The sequence below is a fragment of the Hypanus sabinus genome, chromosome 7 (genome assembly GCF_030144855.1).
Source record: "Hypanus sabinus isolate sHypSab1 chromosome 7, sHypSab1.hap1, whole genome shotgun sequence".
Classification (NCBI taxonomy): Eukaryota; Metazoa; Chordata; class Chondrichthyes; order Myliobatiformes; family Dasyatidae; genus Hypanus; species Hypanus sabinus.
In genome coordinates this window covers 108,667,622-108,685,139 of record NC_082712.1, presented here as the reverse complement: position 1 = coordinate 108,685,139, position 17,518 = coordinate 108,667,622, and the positions used below count along the sequence as shown (strand labels likewise).

At 41.6% G+C, this 17,518-nt stretch overlaps 1 protein-coding gene across 4 annotated transcripts in view; it reads left to right on the top strand.

The window, feature by feature from the left end:
* Window positions 1–10,146, top strand: part of slc39a13 (solute carrier family 39 member 13) — a 65,014-nt gene extending 54,868 nt beyond the window's left edge. For 3 of the 4 annotated variants that reach the window (XM_059975358.1, XM_059975357.1, XM_059975356.1), the window contains exons 9-10: window positions 4,259–4,358; window positions 8,468–10,146. In XM_059975358.1, coding sequence (XP_059831341.1) covers window positions 4,259–4,358; window positions 8,468–8,540 — 173 coding nt within the window. In that variant the 3' untranslated portion in view covers window positions 8,541–10,146. The other variant, XM_059975359.1, reaches the window with a different exon arrangement.
* The last annotated feature ends 7,372 nt before the right edge of the window (window positions 10,147–17,518 follow it).

The window sequence follows — 17,518 nt, the reverse complement described above, 5'->3', positions numbered from 1 at the left end:
TCAACTTGCGCTCGAATGCCAAAACATCCTCCAACATGTGCAGGGCTGTACGTCCTTACCCCGTTGAAGAGCTGTGTTCAGCGTGTTCAGGTGCGCTGTCATGTCTACCATGAAGTGTAGCTTTTCCAGCCACTGTGGCTGTTCCAGCTCAGGAAAGTTGAGCCCTTTGCTGCCCAGGAAAGTTTTCACTTCTTCCAGACACGCGACAAAGCGTTTCAGCACCTCCCCTCTGGACAGCCAGCGATAAAAACACGTTGTAGCGGTGTGCTACACGCAGTCAGTAAACTGCAGTCAAAGATAGCTTTATTCGAACTAAACAGCCTTGCTTTTAAGCCTCCCTCAACCCGCCCCCCATGGGCGCGGATGCTGCAATAGACACGTACTCACAAACCCCCGTAGGCTATCTCCCTTAGCCTGAACGCTGGCTAATTGTGAGCTGGTTCGGATGTGTCAGGAAATGGGTCGCCACAACGTCTTATTTAGATTGTACAAGATCACCATAATCTTCAAATTTAGATTTACATTTCAAAAACTAACAAACTAACATAAAATACATTTTAATTAAATACTGACCATGTAGCGGTGTGCTACACGCAGCACTAAAATTACGACACGGAGTCGGTAACTGCAGTCGAAGGAAAAAACTTTATTCGAAATCTTCAGCCTCACTTTTAAGCTTCCCTCAACCTGCCCCCCATGGCGCAGAGGCTCCAAAGCTCTGTGCTCGCAAACCCCCGTAGGCTATCTAATTGTGAGTCGGTTCGGATGTGCCAGGAAAAGGGTCGCCACAACCAATTATTTCCCAAAGCAACAGGGAGCCGCAGCACAGACGTAAAAGAGCCACATGTGGCTCCAGAGCCGCGGGTTGCCGACCCCCGCTCTAGTGTGTCCAGTTTGACTCCTATTATAATAGAGCCTGACATTCTAATCAGTTTATTGAACCTGCTGACATCTTGTGTGTTGATGTCATTGCCCCAGCACACCACCACATAGGAGATTGTGCTGGCAACAACAGACTGTTAGAGGCCTGCATATTCCAAATGATCCAGGTGACCCAGGCTCTTCTTGTGCACAGCCTCTGTTGATGCTCCTCTCAAGGTACTTGTTTAAAAAAAAAACCACCATGAATTGCACTAAATGTTTTGTGTATTTTTTTTCCATGGGTTCAATGTCCACTCAGAAATTGGATGGCAGAAGGGAAGAAGCTGTTCCTGAACTGTGTGTGCCTTCAAATTTCGCTGCTCCCTCCTGATGATAGCAATGAGAACAAGGCAGACCTGGGTGATGAGGGTCCTTAATGATGGATGCCCCCTTTTATTTTTTTTTTGAGGCATCGCTTCTTGAACATGGCTGGATACTATGTACACTAATGTCCATTTTGGAGCAGACTAAGTTTACAATCTCTGCCCCCCCCCACCCCCCCACCCATACCAGACTATGATGCAGCCAGTTAGATTGCTGTCCACAGTACATCTTTAGAAATTTGCAATTTCTTTGGTGACATACCAAATCTCAAAGTCCGAATGAAATATAACCTTTGTAGTTGCATCAATATGTTGGGTCCAGGATAGATCCTCAGAGATGGTGACACTTAAAATTGCTCACTCTTTCCACTTCTGGTCCCTCTGAGGACTGGTGTGTGTTCCCTCGTCTGACCCTTTTTGAAGTCCACTATCAGTTCTTTGGTCTTACTGACGCTGAGTACAAGGTTGTTGCTGCAACACCACTCAACTAGATGATCTATCTCACTTCTGCACATCCTTTCCTCACCATCTGAAATTTTGCCAACAATATTTGTATCACCCATGTTATTTAAAAAAAAAAGTTGGGAACCCCTGGTAGTATTTACACTGCTATGATTCTGGAAGCTTCTCTTGGTACTGCATTATTTGAATAAGAGTTAACCAGTAAGATAGCTTTTATCTACAAATTTGAATGGCATTTTTTCCTTGTCTAAATAACTTCACCGCAAGGCAGCGGCATCTTAATCTTAGCATCTTAGTCTCTTTGTCTTTAAGCCTTCTGCTGCTAGCTTCTGTTCTTGCTTACTTTGTTATATTGATGGTAATTAAACATTTGTGAAACAAAAAAGTTTTGTGTCTCTTTTCTGACTTCTGAAAGAACCTTGGATGAAAACAAAAGGATCCAAAGTCTTGTTTCCCAAATCCACTTTCTTAGCAACACCCCCTTCCCATTCCCCTGTGTGTGTAGTTAATATATGATGGATGTACAAAGCTATTTTTCCTGGATAACAATGATGGAAGATTATAATATGATACTTAAAATGTCCGTTGATTTTATGGAATGTTGATGTTGAGAAACATTTCAAATGAGGACCTGTCATCCAGTGGTACAGGGTATTGTTGGATCCTTATTTCATGCAGCCACGCAAAGCCTGTGAGGTGAAGAACGTGATCTTTAAAGTACTGTCTCTAAATGGTGTTATTTTCACAGGAGCAGAAATGCATGATTAACATTGGACACCTTTTTTTCTAATTGCATTGTGCTTTATGTGATGCTTATGAAAGTGTCAACACTATGCCCCTTAGTATGAAATAGTTGCAACCGAGTTGTGGTACCATGAAAGGTAGGCACACACTAATCTGACGTAAATTGCAGCACCATTTCATCATAAACTCCCAAAAGTTGCGGAGAGCTTTTCCTTCAACAGATCATTATACTAAATGTCATTTATTAAATATTTACAAATCATATCTCTACTTTTCACTAAAGAAATAAGTGGCACTTTGTCATTTAGGATCTCATTGTTTCCACCTTTCAAACCACCCATACTTGAATTTTCCAACCTGTCTATCTTGCCTACATGCCTCTCTGTTTATAAAAATGCTGTTTCCTTTTTACAATAACCTTGTTTGCTTGCTTTGTCTGTTCTTCCCCCCCCCCCCCCCCATTTCCAAAAAGAAATAGCATTGTGCCTTTTGTTCCCTCCCCCAGTACCTTTGGGCTCAACCCATCTTTGAAAAGACAATCTGTGTGGCTCATTTTATGTTCTTGGTGACAGTCTGGTTGACCACTGAAATCGTGCATAAAATGCTGAAAGAACTCAGCAGGTCACTCACCATCTATGAAGGGAAAAAAAACACTTAATGTTTCAGGACGAGACTCTTCAGGACTAGGAGGGCAGAAACGTAGAAGGCTGGAGAAGAGCTGGCAGGTGAGAGATGAGTCTAGGTGAGGGGGAGGAAGATGGGTAGGTGGACGAGGGGGAGAGGGGATGATGTTAGAAGCTGAGAGGTGATAGGTGGAAGTGGCAAAGGGCTAAAGAAAATGGAATCTGATTAATGAGAACAATGAACCTACGGATGAGACAAACCAAAGGGAGGAATATGTGGGAGGGGAAAGAGAAGGTGTGGTAGAATGATTTTTTTTAAAAATGGAGAATGACAGAGGGGAGTGGTTACTGGAAGTTAGAGAAATCGATATGCATGCAGTCAGGTTGCCTTCTACCAAGGCAGAATATGAGGTGCTGTTCTCCTAATCTGCATCTAGTCTCAATCTGGCTGTAAAGGAGGCCATAGACAGACATATTGGTGTGGGAATGGGAAGTGGAATTAAAATAGCTGATCACTGGATGATCCTGGCTGGTATGGTGGAGAGAATATTGTTGCCATCTAACTGGACTCTGACAACTCGCAGTTTATATACTTAAGCATAAAGAGAACAGCTATGAAATTACTGTTCAGAATTAATCCATTTTTATAGCTATTGATTCAATAGAAATTTTCTGCACTTCTGAATCCTATTTGAATATTTAAGTGCCAAATATACATATTTCCGGTGTTAATAAAATCTGTGTTGTAGGACAATAATATTCTAAGATTAGTAAAATATTTGTCCAACAATTAGTAAGTGTCACAAGATTTCATTACCATCCTTCTTTTGGTAACTTTGGGTCCCAGGCTTCAGCAGAAAATGCTGTACAAAGGAGAGCTGGGCTTTCAAGGATTGTGTACAGCCTGGGTGACTGCAATATGTCTGCACACTGTCAGCTTATTATCTTGACTTTTGCCTTACTAAACATCTACAAGAGCAAAGGCACTCAACAAAGTGCTTTCCTGCTGACCTGCGTCATGTCTCACCAATGTAGAGGAATTTGTGCCAGTTGCAATAAATGACACTAATGGATTTGTATGTGACAACCATTTTACTGAAATATTAGCGTATAATACTGAGAGTTTGCAGGTAAGGGAAATGTAGTCACTGTAATTCTAATTTCTCAATATCTTCAATTGTACAGGTGGCAGTGTAGCTTGGATTTTGCCATTCACGTCAGGAGGATTTCTGTACATTGCTCTGGTTACTGTGGTACCTGATCTCCTTCAAGAGACAGATGTGCAGTAAGTACTTGTTGCCAGTATAGTCTTCGGAATGGTGTTTTTATTCTGGAATTGTTGGGTGGAAAAACAAAGGCCACTCATTCCTCACACAGAAATTAGATTGTTTCGCTGTAAAATAAATGACCATGATCATTATTATGCCTTAATATTAGTAATAGCGATGATTCAACTTAATACCCCTTTGACTGGACTATGCTGCTAAAGTGACTGAATAGCTTTCTAGATGTATAAACACTTTTCTCACTTATTTGAGTTATTAAAACAAAACAATACTCAGACATTTGTTACTAGAGCATTCATGACTGCATGCCAGTGAATAATATCACTCCAGTCTGTTGTGCAAGAAGAAGAGAGCAGAATTGTTGTGTTTGTATATTGTGCCATTCAGGCTACATCTTGAGTACTGAATCAGGTTTACTATCACTGTCTTATATGAAATGAAATTTGTTGTCCACAATGACAAGTACAAAGACAAAATTACTCTAAATTACAAAGTGGAAAAAAAACAAGATGATGTTTCATGGACTGTGTACAGATCTGTTAAGTGTTTTAGGGAAGATGCAATTGCTTTAGAAAGTGTGCAGAAGATAGTGCTGAGAATGAAAGATTGTAGTTGAGGAAAATTGGACAAGCTGAAGCGGATGAAGGGAGATTAAATGAGAAATTAAAGCTGCCATGGGAAATGTCTTTTTTTATTTCTTGGGTCCTTCAGAGTAGTTTTTAAAAAAAGCAAGTGGAATAGGTATAAAGTAGAAGTAAAGAAGAGATATTGGCAATTAACTTGCAACCAGGATCACCAGAGTTCATTGCTATTTGAAGGACATGGCTTAGTGAAGTTCGGCTGTTGTGTTTTTCTAAGTATGTTTCAGAAATATTTGGCTCTTGAGAAATTTTGAATGTGCTAAGGTCATGGATCGCACTGTATCAATGAATGGAGCTGGCTGATAACCAAAGATCCTGTTGGGGATTGTCTACTTCAACCTGTTGTGGATCAATTTGTTTCAAACTTCCTAGTGTCCTAGTGCAAACAAACCGATTCAAGTTGATGTGAAGGTCAGATGTTAACAGGATCTAGACTTGTTAAGCCCTGTGGCAGAGCACTGATGAGCTGAAAGGAGAGACTAGATGTTATCTTAACTAGCTATTTAGCATTACATCAGGGTGACTGGTCTATAGATAGAATATCTTTAATTTGAATGAAGTCAACGTTTGAGTTCATTTACAGAATCACTGAATGATACAGCATAGAAAAGTGTCAATTTAGTTTACAAAGTAAAAGTAATGGAGTTAGTCTCACTACCCCACTCTTCCCTCTCTTTCTCTCCCCCCCCCCCCCCCCGGCTTCTCCCCAACAGAGACTGTTCTGTTGTTACTAGGTCTATACTTGCACCCTCTTTAGAATGCAGGGGTAATGTTTACAATTTTCCCAAGATTTCCCTCTGCAATTTTCCTTCAAATCTCTAAATATTCCAAAGATGTTTAATGTTTTCATTATTTTTAACATTTTATGCTGTTCTTGATTTTAAATCTATTTGAACCCTTTTAAATGTTAAAGGCATTTTAAATAATTCAAAATCATGTCGTCGAGGCTAATGATAACCTTGAAGGGACACAGTGGTCACAGCCTGAGGTTTACTTGTCCTCTGACTTGTGCTTGTATTGCTCTTCGCTACTTTCTTGTGTTATCCTGAAGTGCATCATTATCTGTGGATTCCTTTGAAATCTCATAATTTCACTATCTCATAATCCAATCATCTTTGAGCATTGGGCTTTATTTTTCTTTTCCAAATGAATTTGCACGCAATATTTTTTCTGTGCATTTATGACATGGGGGTCATTTTTTCTATTAGACAATAGACAATAGGTGCAGAAGTAGACCATTCGGCCCCTCGAGTCTGCACCGCCATTCTGAGATCATGGCTGATCATTCACTATCAATACCCAGTCCCTGCCTTGTCCCCATATCCCTTGATTCCCCTATCCATCAGATATCTATCCAGCTCCTTCTTGAAAGCATCCAGAGAATTGGCCTCCACCGTCTTCCGAGGCAGTGCATTCCACACCTCCACAACTCTCTGGGAGAAGAAGCTCTTCCTCAACTCTGTTTTAAATAACTGACCTCTTATTCTCAATCCATGCCCTCTGGTACTGGACTCTCCCAACATCTGGAACATATTTCCTGCCTCAATCCTATCAAATCCTTTAATTATCTTAAACGTTTCAATCAGATCCCCTCTCAATCTCCTCAATTCCAGCGTGTACAAGCCCAATCTCTCCAATCTCTCTGCGTAAGACAGCCCTGCCATCCCAGGAATCAACCTAGTGAATCTACGCTGCACTTCCTCAATTGCCAGAATGTCCTTCCTTAAACCTGGAGACCAAAACTGTACACAATATTCCAGGTGTGGTCTCACCAGTGCCCTGTACAAATGCAAAAGAACATCTTTGCTCTTGTATTCAATTCCCCTTGTAACAAAGGCCAACATTCCATTTGCCCTCTTCACTGCCTGTTGCACTTGCTCATTCACCTTCATTGACTGGTGAACTAGGACTCCTAGGTCTCTTTGCATTTCTCCCTTACCTAACTCGACACCGTTCAGACAATACTCTGCCCTCTTGTTCCAGCTTCCAAAGTGGATAACTTCACATTTATTCACATTGAATGACATCTGCCAAGTATCTGCCCACTCACTCAGCCTATCCAAGTCTCCCTGTATTCTCCTAACGTCCTCTTCGCATGTCACACTGCCACCCAGTTTAGTATTGTCAGCAAACTTGCTGATATAGTTTTCAATGCCCTCATCTAAATCATTGACATAAATCGTAAAGAGCTGTGGTCCCAATACAGAGCCCTGTGGTACCCCACTAGTCACCTCCAGCCAGTCTGAGAAACACCCATTCACTGCTACCCTTTGCTTTCTATCTGCCAACTAGTTTTCTATCCATGTTGAAACCCTGCCCCCAATGCCATGAGCTCTGATTTTACTCACCAATCTCCTATGTGGCACCTTATCGAATGCCTTCTGAAAATCTAGGTACACAACATCTACTGGCTTACCCTCGTCTAACATCCTTGTTACACCCTCAAAAAACTCCAACAGATTAGTCAAGCATGATTTGCCCTTGGTAAATCCATGCTGGCTCGGCCTAATCCTATTTCTGCCATCTAGATGTGCCACTATTTCGTCCTTAATAATGGACTCAAGCATCTTCCCCACGACTGACGTTAGGCTAACAGGGCGATAGTTCTCCGTTTTCTCCTTCCCTCCCTTCTTGAAAAGTGGGACAACATTAGCCACTCTCCAGTCTTCAGGAACTGATCCTGAATCTAAGGAACATTGGAAAATGATTACCAATGCATCCGCAATTTCCTGAGCCACCTCTTTTAGAACCCTCGGATGCAGACCATCTGGACCCGGGGATTTATTAGCCTTCAGTCCTACCAGTCTACTCATCACAGTTTCTTTCCTAATGTCAATCTGTCTCAATTCCTCTGATATCTTATGACCCTGGCCCATCCATACATCTGGGAGATTGCTTGTGTCCTCCCTGGTGAAGGCAGATCTAAAGTATGCATATTCTTAGGTAGCACTAGATTCGGTGAAGTTGTTTTGCAGAGATGTGTTAACATTTAGTTTTTTCTCAGAGCTGTGAATGCTTTCATGAGAATACCAGGTCTTTATTTTGTATTTATTGATTTTAAAAGGCAACTGTTACTGTAGTGTGATTGTGTAGAGGTTGTATAACCCCTAGTGTAAAGACGAGGGTTTATAGATATATGGACACTGGATTCAATTCCAACAATGACTGCAGACACTGCAGTCTGGAGTAAAATCAAACTTCCAGGGAAACTTGTGATCAAAATTCCAGGTCAAGACTTTGCATCAGAACTGAGAGTGTAGAGGGAAGATGGCTCCTGTGTTTTAAGTTATGGAACCAGCAAACCTTGTTATTGGATATAGTTTACTGTGCATCGGCTACTAAAGCTGTAAATAATTGAGGAAGAAATAACTATTTGACATTTGGGGAATGTATGAATGTAGCATGTTTGCTTCTCAGAGTTTACTTCGCTGGTGCCTGCTTAGTTAATATATGATTCTTTGTTGCAGGAACTCTGTGTATCAAGTATTGCTCCTTTGCAGTGGGATTGCAGTCATGATGCTGGTGTCTGCCATTGTCTAACTGATGCCTTGGGTTAATCCTAGATCAGAGTGTCATTTTAATGGTACCTGCAGAAAGGTATCCTAGAGCCAGCATTATTTACATAATTTGATCAGCAAGACCAACTATTGCATCGGAAAGAAGGTGTACAGATTCATCCCTTCCTGTCCAATTTGACCACCATCTCTTAGCTGAGTCAAATAATAAAATTTTTTAATGACTGATCAGTTCAAGCTCAACCAAATAAAAATGCAGTAAAGCCTCCTGTCAGATGTCACACATCTACAAACAGCCACTGGATAGTTCATGGTGCTTCAAAATCTGGCAGCCTTGACTCCTCAACTTATCTGACCAGCTGAGTGGTTATTGTTGTGTACACTTAGTATTTCATGGATCCTCCTTTGTCTCCCTTCTCACCAGAACACTTCATGCAGAAGAAGTGTGACTGATAAACCTTGTCACTTCATGAGATTCACAACCGGTCAACCGACATCAGCTTAAACTCAAGTACAGTAGTGCATGCCATTACTTAATGACCTCATTTGCAGGTACTTGAATATTTCGAAGGCCTAACGGGTAATGTTCACCTTCTTTCAGAAAGAATACTGAATACATTCCGAAAAAAGATGAACATTCTCTTTTAAGGCCTGCAAGTATTCCTCAAGAACTGCCAGGCAGCTGTTCTTTCTGCCTGACCAGATCAAGACAAATAATTGTGAGAAAGCAATTTACACCTCAGCACATTACTGCTCTTCCCATCCCTCTTTGCCAAACACCAGCCCAAGTGTCACACTCAAAATGCTGGAGGAACTCAGCAGACCAGGCAGCATTCATGGAATAGAGTAAACAGGACTGGTGAAGGGTCTTGGCCTGAAACGTCAACTGTACTCTTTTCCATAGATGCTGCTTGGCCTGCAGAGTTCCTCCAGAATTTTGTGTGTGTTGTTTGGATTTCCAGCATTTGCAGATTTTCTCTTGTTACCAGCCCAAGTGTTATGTTCCGAGTGCGAGTTGAATTTCAGTTGCACAGTGGAATCTGATGAACACGTTCCATGACCTCAAATTTTACGTTAATTTCCTACAGTTCCTTTAAATATTTTAAAGGCAAATAACCTTTTCGCACATTTGATTGCTACATACATGTTTGGATAGCACAAACAAAATGACCCTAAAGCCTCTTGTCCTCACCTATGTTAGCCAAAGATTACTGCCGCAGTGATGCATTTGGTGTGGATGAATGCCTTTTTGTTACGTTGGTTTAACAATGCCATGTGTTAGGTCATCCCCTTTGGTTACTCAGTTTTGCTGTGACAATGAAATTGGTTATCTTTTAAACACTACTCATCCTGTGTATTCAGGCGAGGCCCGTGGTCTGACTGTTACAGACTGTTAAATTAACATTATTGGTGCTGTCTGCTTTAGTGTGGGACTGCTGCTCATTACATAGATGAGATCCACAGCACCTTGCAACTATGCACAGACCTGTCAGTAAACTAACTCTCTGCACTTTCTTCTAATTTTGAGGCATAGATTTTATTTTGTGTATTCTTGTAATAAAATTTATGTATTTTCATCTTAATTGTAAATATTTAGCATGAATATTTGAATAAACTATGCATATATTCAATTTGTCTCATGTACTCTATCTTGGAATGGAAGAAGGATGGTGGTTACAGAAGGATGAAGAATAGAAGCAGTGTAATATAGTGATTTTGCTGCAGCCACAGTGTGAGAGTTGTTTCTAACCTAGCTCTCGTGTGGAATCTGCCAACATTTCACTTGCCTTATTGCATTTGACTCTACTATGTGTCATCCAGAGCTGATGGCAAACATTTGAGTTCCACAAGACAGATGATCAGAATTTACTCTTTCAATCTAATTCCTGAGGCACAGACCTAAGTTTTGATAAAGAATAGGTTACTATTGGTATTCCTATTGGCCAGTTGGGATGTAAGTCTATTCTTTAAAGTGGAGTACTTCTTATTGGGTCTGTCCCCTCCTGCCAATATGTAGACAGTTTCCATCATGTTGAATGTCACCCTAATGGTGTTAAATTGGATGGACTCTAAACAGATGGTGGAGCTAAATACTCATGTAAATATGGCTTCAAGGACAGGTAAGAAGTTGCTTATCTTCTGCTTCTAAGCCTTTTCACCACTCCCAAGGGCCACAGATCAGTAGTAAAACGGAACACTCTACACTTGGCTGCATGGCAATGCAATGAGTTTGAACATAATTAGCACAAACCATTGTGTGACTGGCACCTTGTTCTGTATGGTAAACATTCATCATAACCACACCGGCTGCTGGTATGCCTTCATCACAATCCGCTGTAACAATTCACCAAATGCTCCTTCCCATAGAAATTCCAAAACCTATAACCACTACATTAGATAGAGGCTGCCAAGCATCAAGTTTAGTATTAGAATAATACAAAATTTATTACACAGAAGGAACCATTCCACCTATTCATGTCTATGTCGTTGAAAAATATCCAGCCTAATCCCACCTTGAAATTTGGCATGGATTTGTGGACTGAATGGCCTGCTTTCACCATTGTTAGTGTTTATGCAGTTTGGAATCTGTCCTGTTTTGAATTCTGTTGACCCATCCTTAATCTTTTGGTCTGTTTTCGTCTTTTGAGTGTGTTTCTGGAGCTGTTTAAGCCTGTGATTTGCAGTTCAGAGATTGTTTGGATGATCCAGTGCTTTGCTGTCTCCGAGAGGATTCCAGGAGGCAGTGAGCCTCGAGGTGAGAAGGCTGTGGAGGGTGGGGGGGTTGACTTCTACAATTTGAATCTTTTTTGCCGATTAAAGCGACGAGGGAGGTTTAAACATTGAAGTGAATATGAGCGCCATCTGGCTGCATCAGATCACCACTGGATCATTTGGGGTTAGGGAGCCGTTGATGTTCTTGTTGCATTTTTCATATTTTTGTTTGGGAAGGGGTATTTTGCGGGGCAGTGTTCTTTGCGGGGGTGGTGTTTGGGAGTTGATGTTCTTGTGGGGTTTGGGGGGTGTTTTTTTTTCTTGGTTTCATGGCTATCTGGAAAAGAAGATTCTCAGATGATAAATGAACCTTTGAATCCAAAGTCCCCAGCATGTACAACTGATCCACAGCATTTGATACTGTTACAGGTCAACGTTTCTGTGACCATTATAGGGCGGGTAGATGATGTCAGTATAACGAAATGCAGACAGATTGCTGGGACATTCGAGAGTGAGGATTTAAGACTCCAGACTGCGAGCGGGAGCTCGCTACAGTAATGGTGAAGTTTGATACTTTCCCATGCCCAGAGGATTGGGTTGATTACCAGCACACAATGCACATTGGATATGTGACTGTCACTTTGTACAATCCATACGTGGATTCCTGGAGTACTCTGTGACGACCACTTTTTGTTAACCCTTACATGGATTCAAGTGTGTTATGTGGTGACCACTCATGCTAAGGAGTATTCCGTGACTGTCACCTTGTGATATCTCTACGTGAATTTTAGAACACTACTCGTCGGCTGAGATCTTCTGTGACCGTTACCTTGTTTTCCCTGCTTGGAACCTTTGGAATTCTTCATGGATGCCTCTTCGTTACATTTTAATGTGGATTTACAAGTTTCTCCTCTCACCTATTCCATGGATTACCGAAACTTTCTAGTTTGCCATCTTAAGACTTTAAGAACTGTCCCAAAGCCTGACGGTTTAGGAGTCACAAGCGCATAACACTGTGAGCTTCTGTTTAGGAGAGTAGTTTGTTTAATATTTTGTATTTTGGGTAGATACTAATAAAAAGTTATTTAACATTAAAACTTGACTCAGGCTGTGGTCTATTGCTACTGGTGCGTAACAATACAAAGAAAATTCTTTGCTCCAAGAAGTAATGCAGTTAATATGTGCTTTTCCCTATTTGGTGATATCCCCTATCTGCATAGTCCATTTGGATCAAAACTCTTTCATTGTTTAAATAGTTCCCCTCAATCATAATACAGTATACTCATTGTTTTATTAGTTGGGAATGAGTTTTCTGCTCGCTCTTCAGGCATACATCGACTGGTGAAATTTCTGGTGAGTCTTTTACTGCAAACAAACTTTTGTTCTCCTAAAATCTTCTGTTTTCCTCTCTGCAATACCTCTGATAGATTTCAGAAATATTTGATTTTGCTGAACTGACCAGATGCAATGTTCAAGTCATTCAGTGGTAAAATCTGCTGAATGGAATTGTTTTAGGCAAACTCATCCTTTATTAGTCCTGACGAAGGGTCTCGGCCCGAAACGTTGACAGTGCTTCTCCTTATAGATGCTGCCTGGCCTGCTGGGTTCCACCAGCATTTTGTATGTGTTCATCCTTTATTAGGTGATTCAGACTTTTAGGATGTTGGCGACCTTGATCGACACGAGTGTGGAGGAGAGTGCTGACCAAATCTAGTTTCCAGTTGACCCATAATATTTCCAGTTTTACCACCCTTCCTGGTTTTCGTAAGTCACCAAATGATATGACAGTAAGGGAAGTGATCATAATATTGAATTCGTACTGCAATTTGAGAGGAAGAAGCATAAATCACATGGTCTCAGTATCACAATGGAATACAGTAAAGGGGATTACGGAGGCATGAGAGAGGAGCTTGCCCAGGTGGATTGGAGGAAGATACGGGTGGGGATGATGGCAGAGCAGAGGTGGCTGAAGTTTCTGGGAGTAGTTAATAAGGCGCAGGATAGATATGTCCCACAGAGTAATAAGTTCTCAAATGGCAGAGGTAAGCAACAATGGCTGACAAGGGAAGTTAAGAACTGCATAAAAGCCAAGGAGAGGGAATATAAGATCGCAAAAGTGAGTGGGAATTTGGATGATTGGGAAGCTTTTAAACTCCAACAAAAGGCAACTAAAAAAAGCTATAAGAAGGGAAAAGATTAAAATGAGGCCAAACTAGCCAAAAAGCTGGATACTAGAATTTTTTTTTCAATTGTTTAAAGAATAAAAGGGAGGTGAGAGTTGATATTGGACCACTGGAAAATGATGCTGGTTGTGGTAGTAATGGGGGACAAAGAAATGGCAGATTAACTTAATGGGTACTTTGCTTCAGTCTTTACTGTGAAAGACACTAGCAGTGTGCCAGAGATCCATGAGTATCAAGGAGCAGGAGGGAGTGCCATTGCTTATGATCTTTCAAGAAGCACTTTCTTTCAGTAATCTTGAAAATGATCTTTCAGAATCACAATATCTTTCAATTTTGATATTGGCATGGTCACAGATGACTGGAAAACTGAAAATGTCACTCCACCCTTTAAGAAGGAAGGCAGACTAAAGAAAGGAAATTGTAGGCCAGTTAGCCTAACCTCAGTGGTTGGGAAAAGTGTTGGAGTCCATTATTAAGGTCATGGTTTTGGGGTACTTGGAGACTAATGATAAAATAAGTCAAAGTCAGAATAGTTTCTGTAAAGGGAAATCTTGCCTGACAAGTCTGTTACTGTTACTTCAAGGAAGTAACAAGTAGGGTGGACAAAGGACAGGCAGTGGATGTCATTTTCAGAAGACATTTGATAAGGTGCCTCACATGATAAACAAGATAAAATTCTATGGTGTTACAGGAAATATACTGGCATGGTTAGAGGAATGACTGACAGGCAGGAGACAGCAAGTGGGAATAAAGGAGGCCTTTTCTGGTTGGCTGCCAGTGACTAGTGGTGTTCCTCGGGGTCAATATTGGGACTGCTACTTTTCACATTATTTGCCAGTGATTTAAATAGTAGAATTGATGGCTTTGTAGCAAAGTTTGCAGATGATACAAAGATAGGTGGAGAGGTAGGTTGAGCTGATGAGGCAATGCGATTGTCAAAGGACTTGGACAAATTGGAAGAATGGGCAAAAAAAGTGGCAAATGGAATACAGTGTTGGGAGATCTATGATGCATTTTGGTAAAAGGAACAATAGTGCAGATTATTATCAAAATAGGGAGAAAATTTAAACATCAGAGGTGCAGAGGGAATTGGGAGTCCTCATGCAAGACTCCCAAAAGGTTAATTTACAGGTTGAGTCTGTGATAAAGAAGGCAAATGCAATGTTGGCATTTATTTCAATATAAAAGTGAGTAAATAATGCTGAAGCTTTATAAGACATTAGTCAGGCCATACTTGGAGTATTGTCAACAGTTTTGGGCCCCTTTATCTCAGAATTATCTTGTCATTGATGAGAGTCCAGAGTAGGTTCATGAGGATTATTCTGGGAGTGAAGGGGTTAACATGTGAGGAGCATTTGGCAGCTTTGGGCCTGTCCTCACTGGAATTCAGAAGAATGTCGGGGGGGGGGGGTCTCATTCAAACCTACCAAATGTTCAAAGGACTAGGTAGAGTGGCGGTGGAGAGGATGTTTCCTCTGGTAGGGATATCCAGAACTAGAGGACATAGCCTCAAAATTAAGTGGTGACCTTTTAGAACAGAAGTAAAGAGGATTTTTTTTAGCCGGAGTGGTGACTCTGTGGAATGCTCTACCATGGACAGTGGTGGAGGCCAAATCTGTGGGTATTTAAAGCACAAGTTGATAGTTTCCTGATGGATCGGGGCATCAAGGGATATGGAGAGAAGGCAGGTGCAAGAGGTTGAATGGGATCCAGGATCAGCCATGATGAAATGTAGCAGACTCGATGGGCTGAATGGCTCCAATGTCTTATGGCAGTTGTAGCCTCCTTTAATCCTGCACTCACTTCTCTTTCTTCACATGCTTGAACATCTGGCACACTGCTAATGTCTTCTACAGTGAAGACTGATGCAAAATACTCATTTAGTTCATCTGCCATTTCCTTAGCCCCCATTATTATTTCTCAAGCTTCATTTTCTAGTGGTCCTATATCTTTTTTTTTTACATACTTGATAAAGCTTTTGCTAGCCACTTAATATTGTTTGTTAACTTGCTTTCGTATTTCATCTTTTGCCTCCTAATTCTTTTAGTTGCTCTGTAGGGTTTTTAAAAGTTTTCCAATCCTCTATTTCCCGTAAATCTTTTGCTTTGTTGTATGCCCTCTCTTTTGCTTTGACATTAGCTTTGACTTCCCTTGTCAGCCACAGTTGTACTATTTTGCCATGTGAGTATTTGTTTTTGGAATACACCTGCACCTTCCTCATTTTTCCTAGAAATTCACATCATTGCTGCTCTGCTGTCATCCCTGCCAGCAACTCTTTCCAATTTACTTTGGCCAGCTCCTCTCTCATACCACTGTAATTTCCTTTACTCCACTGAAATACTGTCACATCAGAATTTACTTTCTCCCTATCAAATTTCAAGTTGAACTCAATCATATTGTGATCACTGCCTCCTAAGTGTTCTTTTGCCTTGAGCTCCCTAATCACCTCCGGGTCATTTCACAACACCTAATCCAGTATGGTTGATTCCCTAGTAGACTCAACGACAAACTGTTCTTAAAAAGCCACCTAATAAGCATTCAACAAACTCAGTCTCTTGGGATCAATTTCCAACTTGATTTTCTCAATCAACCTGCATGTTGAAATCTCGCATGACTACCAGAAGGGACAATCAGGGCAGCCATTGCTGGGAGCAGGCCAGTGGAGAGAATAGGAGTATCAGGCTTTGGCTTGAAAAAGGCATTGGCACTGTGTAAGCTTCTTTTAAGGTTCCCTTTTTTAGTCTCTTATTGTACTTAGTGTAGTAAATGGCTTTTGTGTGTTCTTCATGCCAGACATTGGAGTCCTGGGAGATCCAGAGTCTCCCAGGGAACTACATCTGCATGAAGTGCATCCAGCTGCAGCACCTTGAAGACCGTGTTGGGAATCTGGAGGAGCAACTGGATGACCTTCGGCTTGTACGGGAGAGTGAGGAGATCATCGATCAGAGTTATAGGGAAGTAGTCACCCTGAAGTTGCAGGAGGTGAGTAGCTGGGTGACTGTCAGGAGAAGTGGAAATGTGAATAGACAGAGCAGAGCACACCTATGGCCATTTCCCTTCAAATATAAGTATACTGTTTTGGATACTGTTATGGGAGATGACTTCCCAGAGTAATGACACGAAGACCAGGTTACTGGCACTGAGCATAGATCCATGGTGCAGACGGGAAAGAGGGCAGCGGTAATGATAGAAGATTGGTAGTCAGGGGAACAGATTGTTGACTCTGGACCAGGTTACAGGCACTGATGTGCAGTGGTGCAGATGGGAAAGAGGGAGAAAGGGGAAGCGGTAGTGATAGAGGACTCGGTAGTCGGGAACAGCTTGGAGATTCTGTGGATATGAGCAGGACACCCGGATGGTATGTTGCCTCACTGGTGCCAGCTTCAGGGATGTCTCAGATCATGTCCACAGTATTTTGGAAAATGAGGGAGAGCAGCCAGATGTCTCAGTACATATTGGTGAAATGACATAGGAAGTAAAAGCAAGAAGTCCTGAAAAGAGAATTTAGAGAGCTATGTAGAAAGCTGAGAAGCAGGACCTTCAGAGTAGATTTCTGGATTGCTACCTATGCCATGTGCCAATTAGAGAAGAAACAGGATGGTTTGGGAGATAAATGCATGGCTGAGAAGCTGATCATTGGGATGTCTTCTGATGGTAGTCAGGGGAACAGATGTACAAAAGGGACATGTTTCACTTGAACCCAAGAGGGACCAATATTCTTGTGGGCAGGCATGTTAGAGCTATTGGGAGGGTTTAAACTAATTTGGCATGGGGTGCGAACCAGAGTGAAGGGAGTCGGTAGGACAGATGGTAAAAAAGCAAAGATAGTGTACAGTCAGACTGTCTGGAAGGGCAGGCAGATGATAAGACAAAATTACAGCCAGCAGGCTGAGTATCAACCACACACACAAAATGCTGGTGGAACACAGCAGGCCAGGCAGCAACTATAGGGGTAAGCGCTGTTGACGTGTCAGCACTAACCAAAAGGAAAGATAGTAAAAGATTTGAAAGTAGTGGGGGGAGGAAGAAATGTGAAATGACAGGAGAAGACCGGAGGGGGTGGGATGAAGCTAAGAGCTGGAAAGGTGATAGGCAAAAGGGATACATA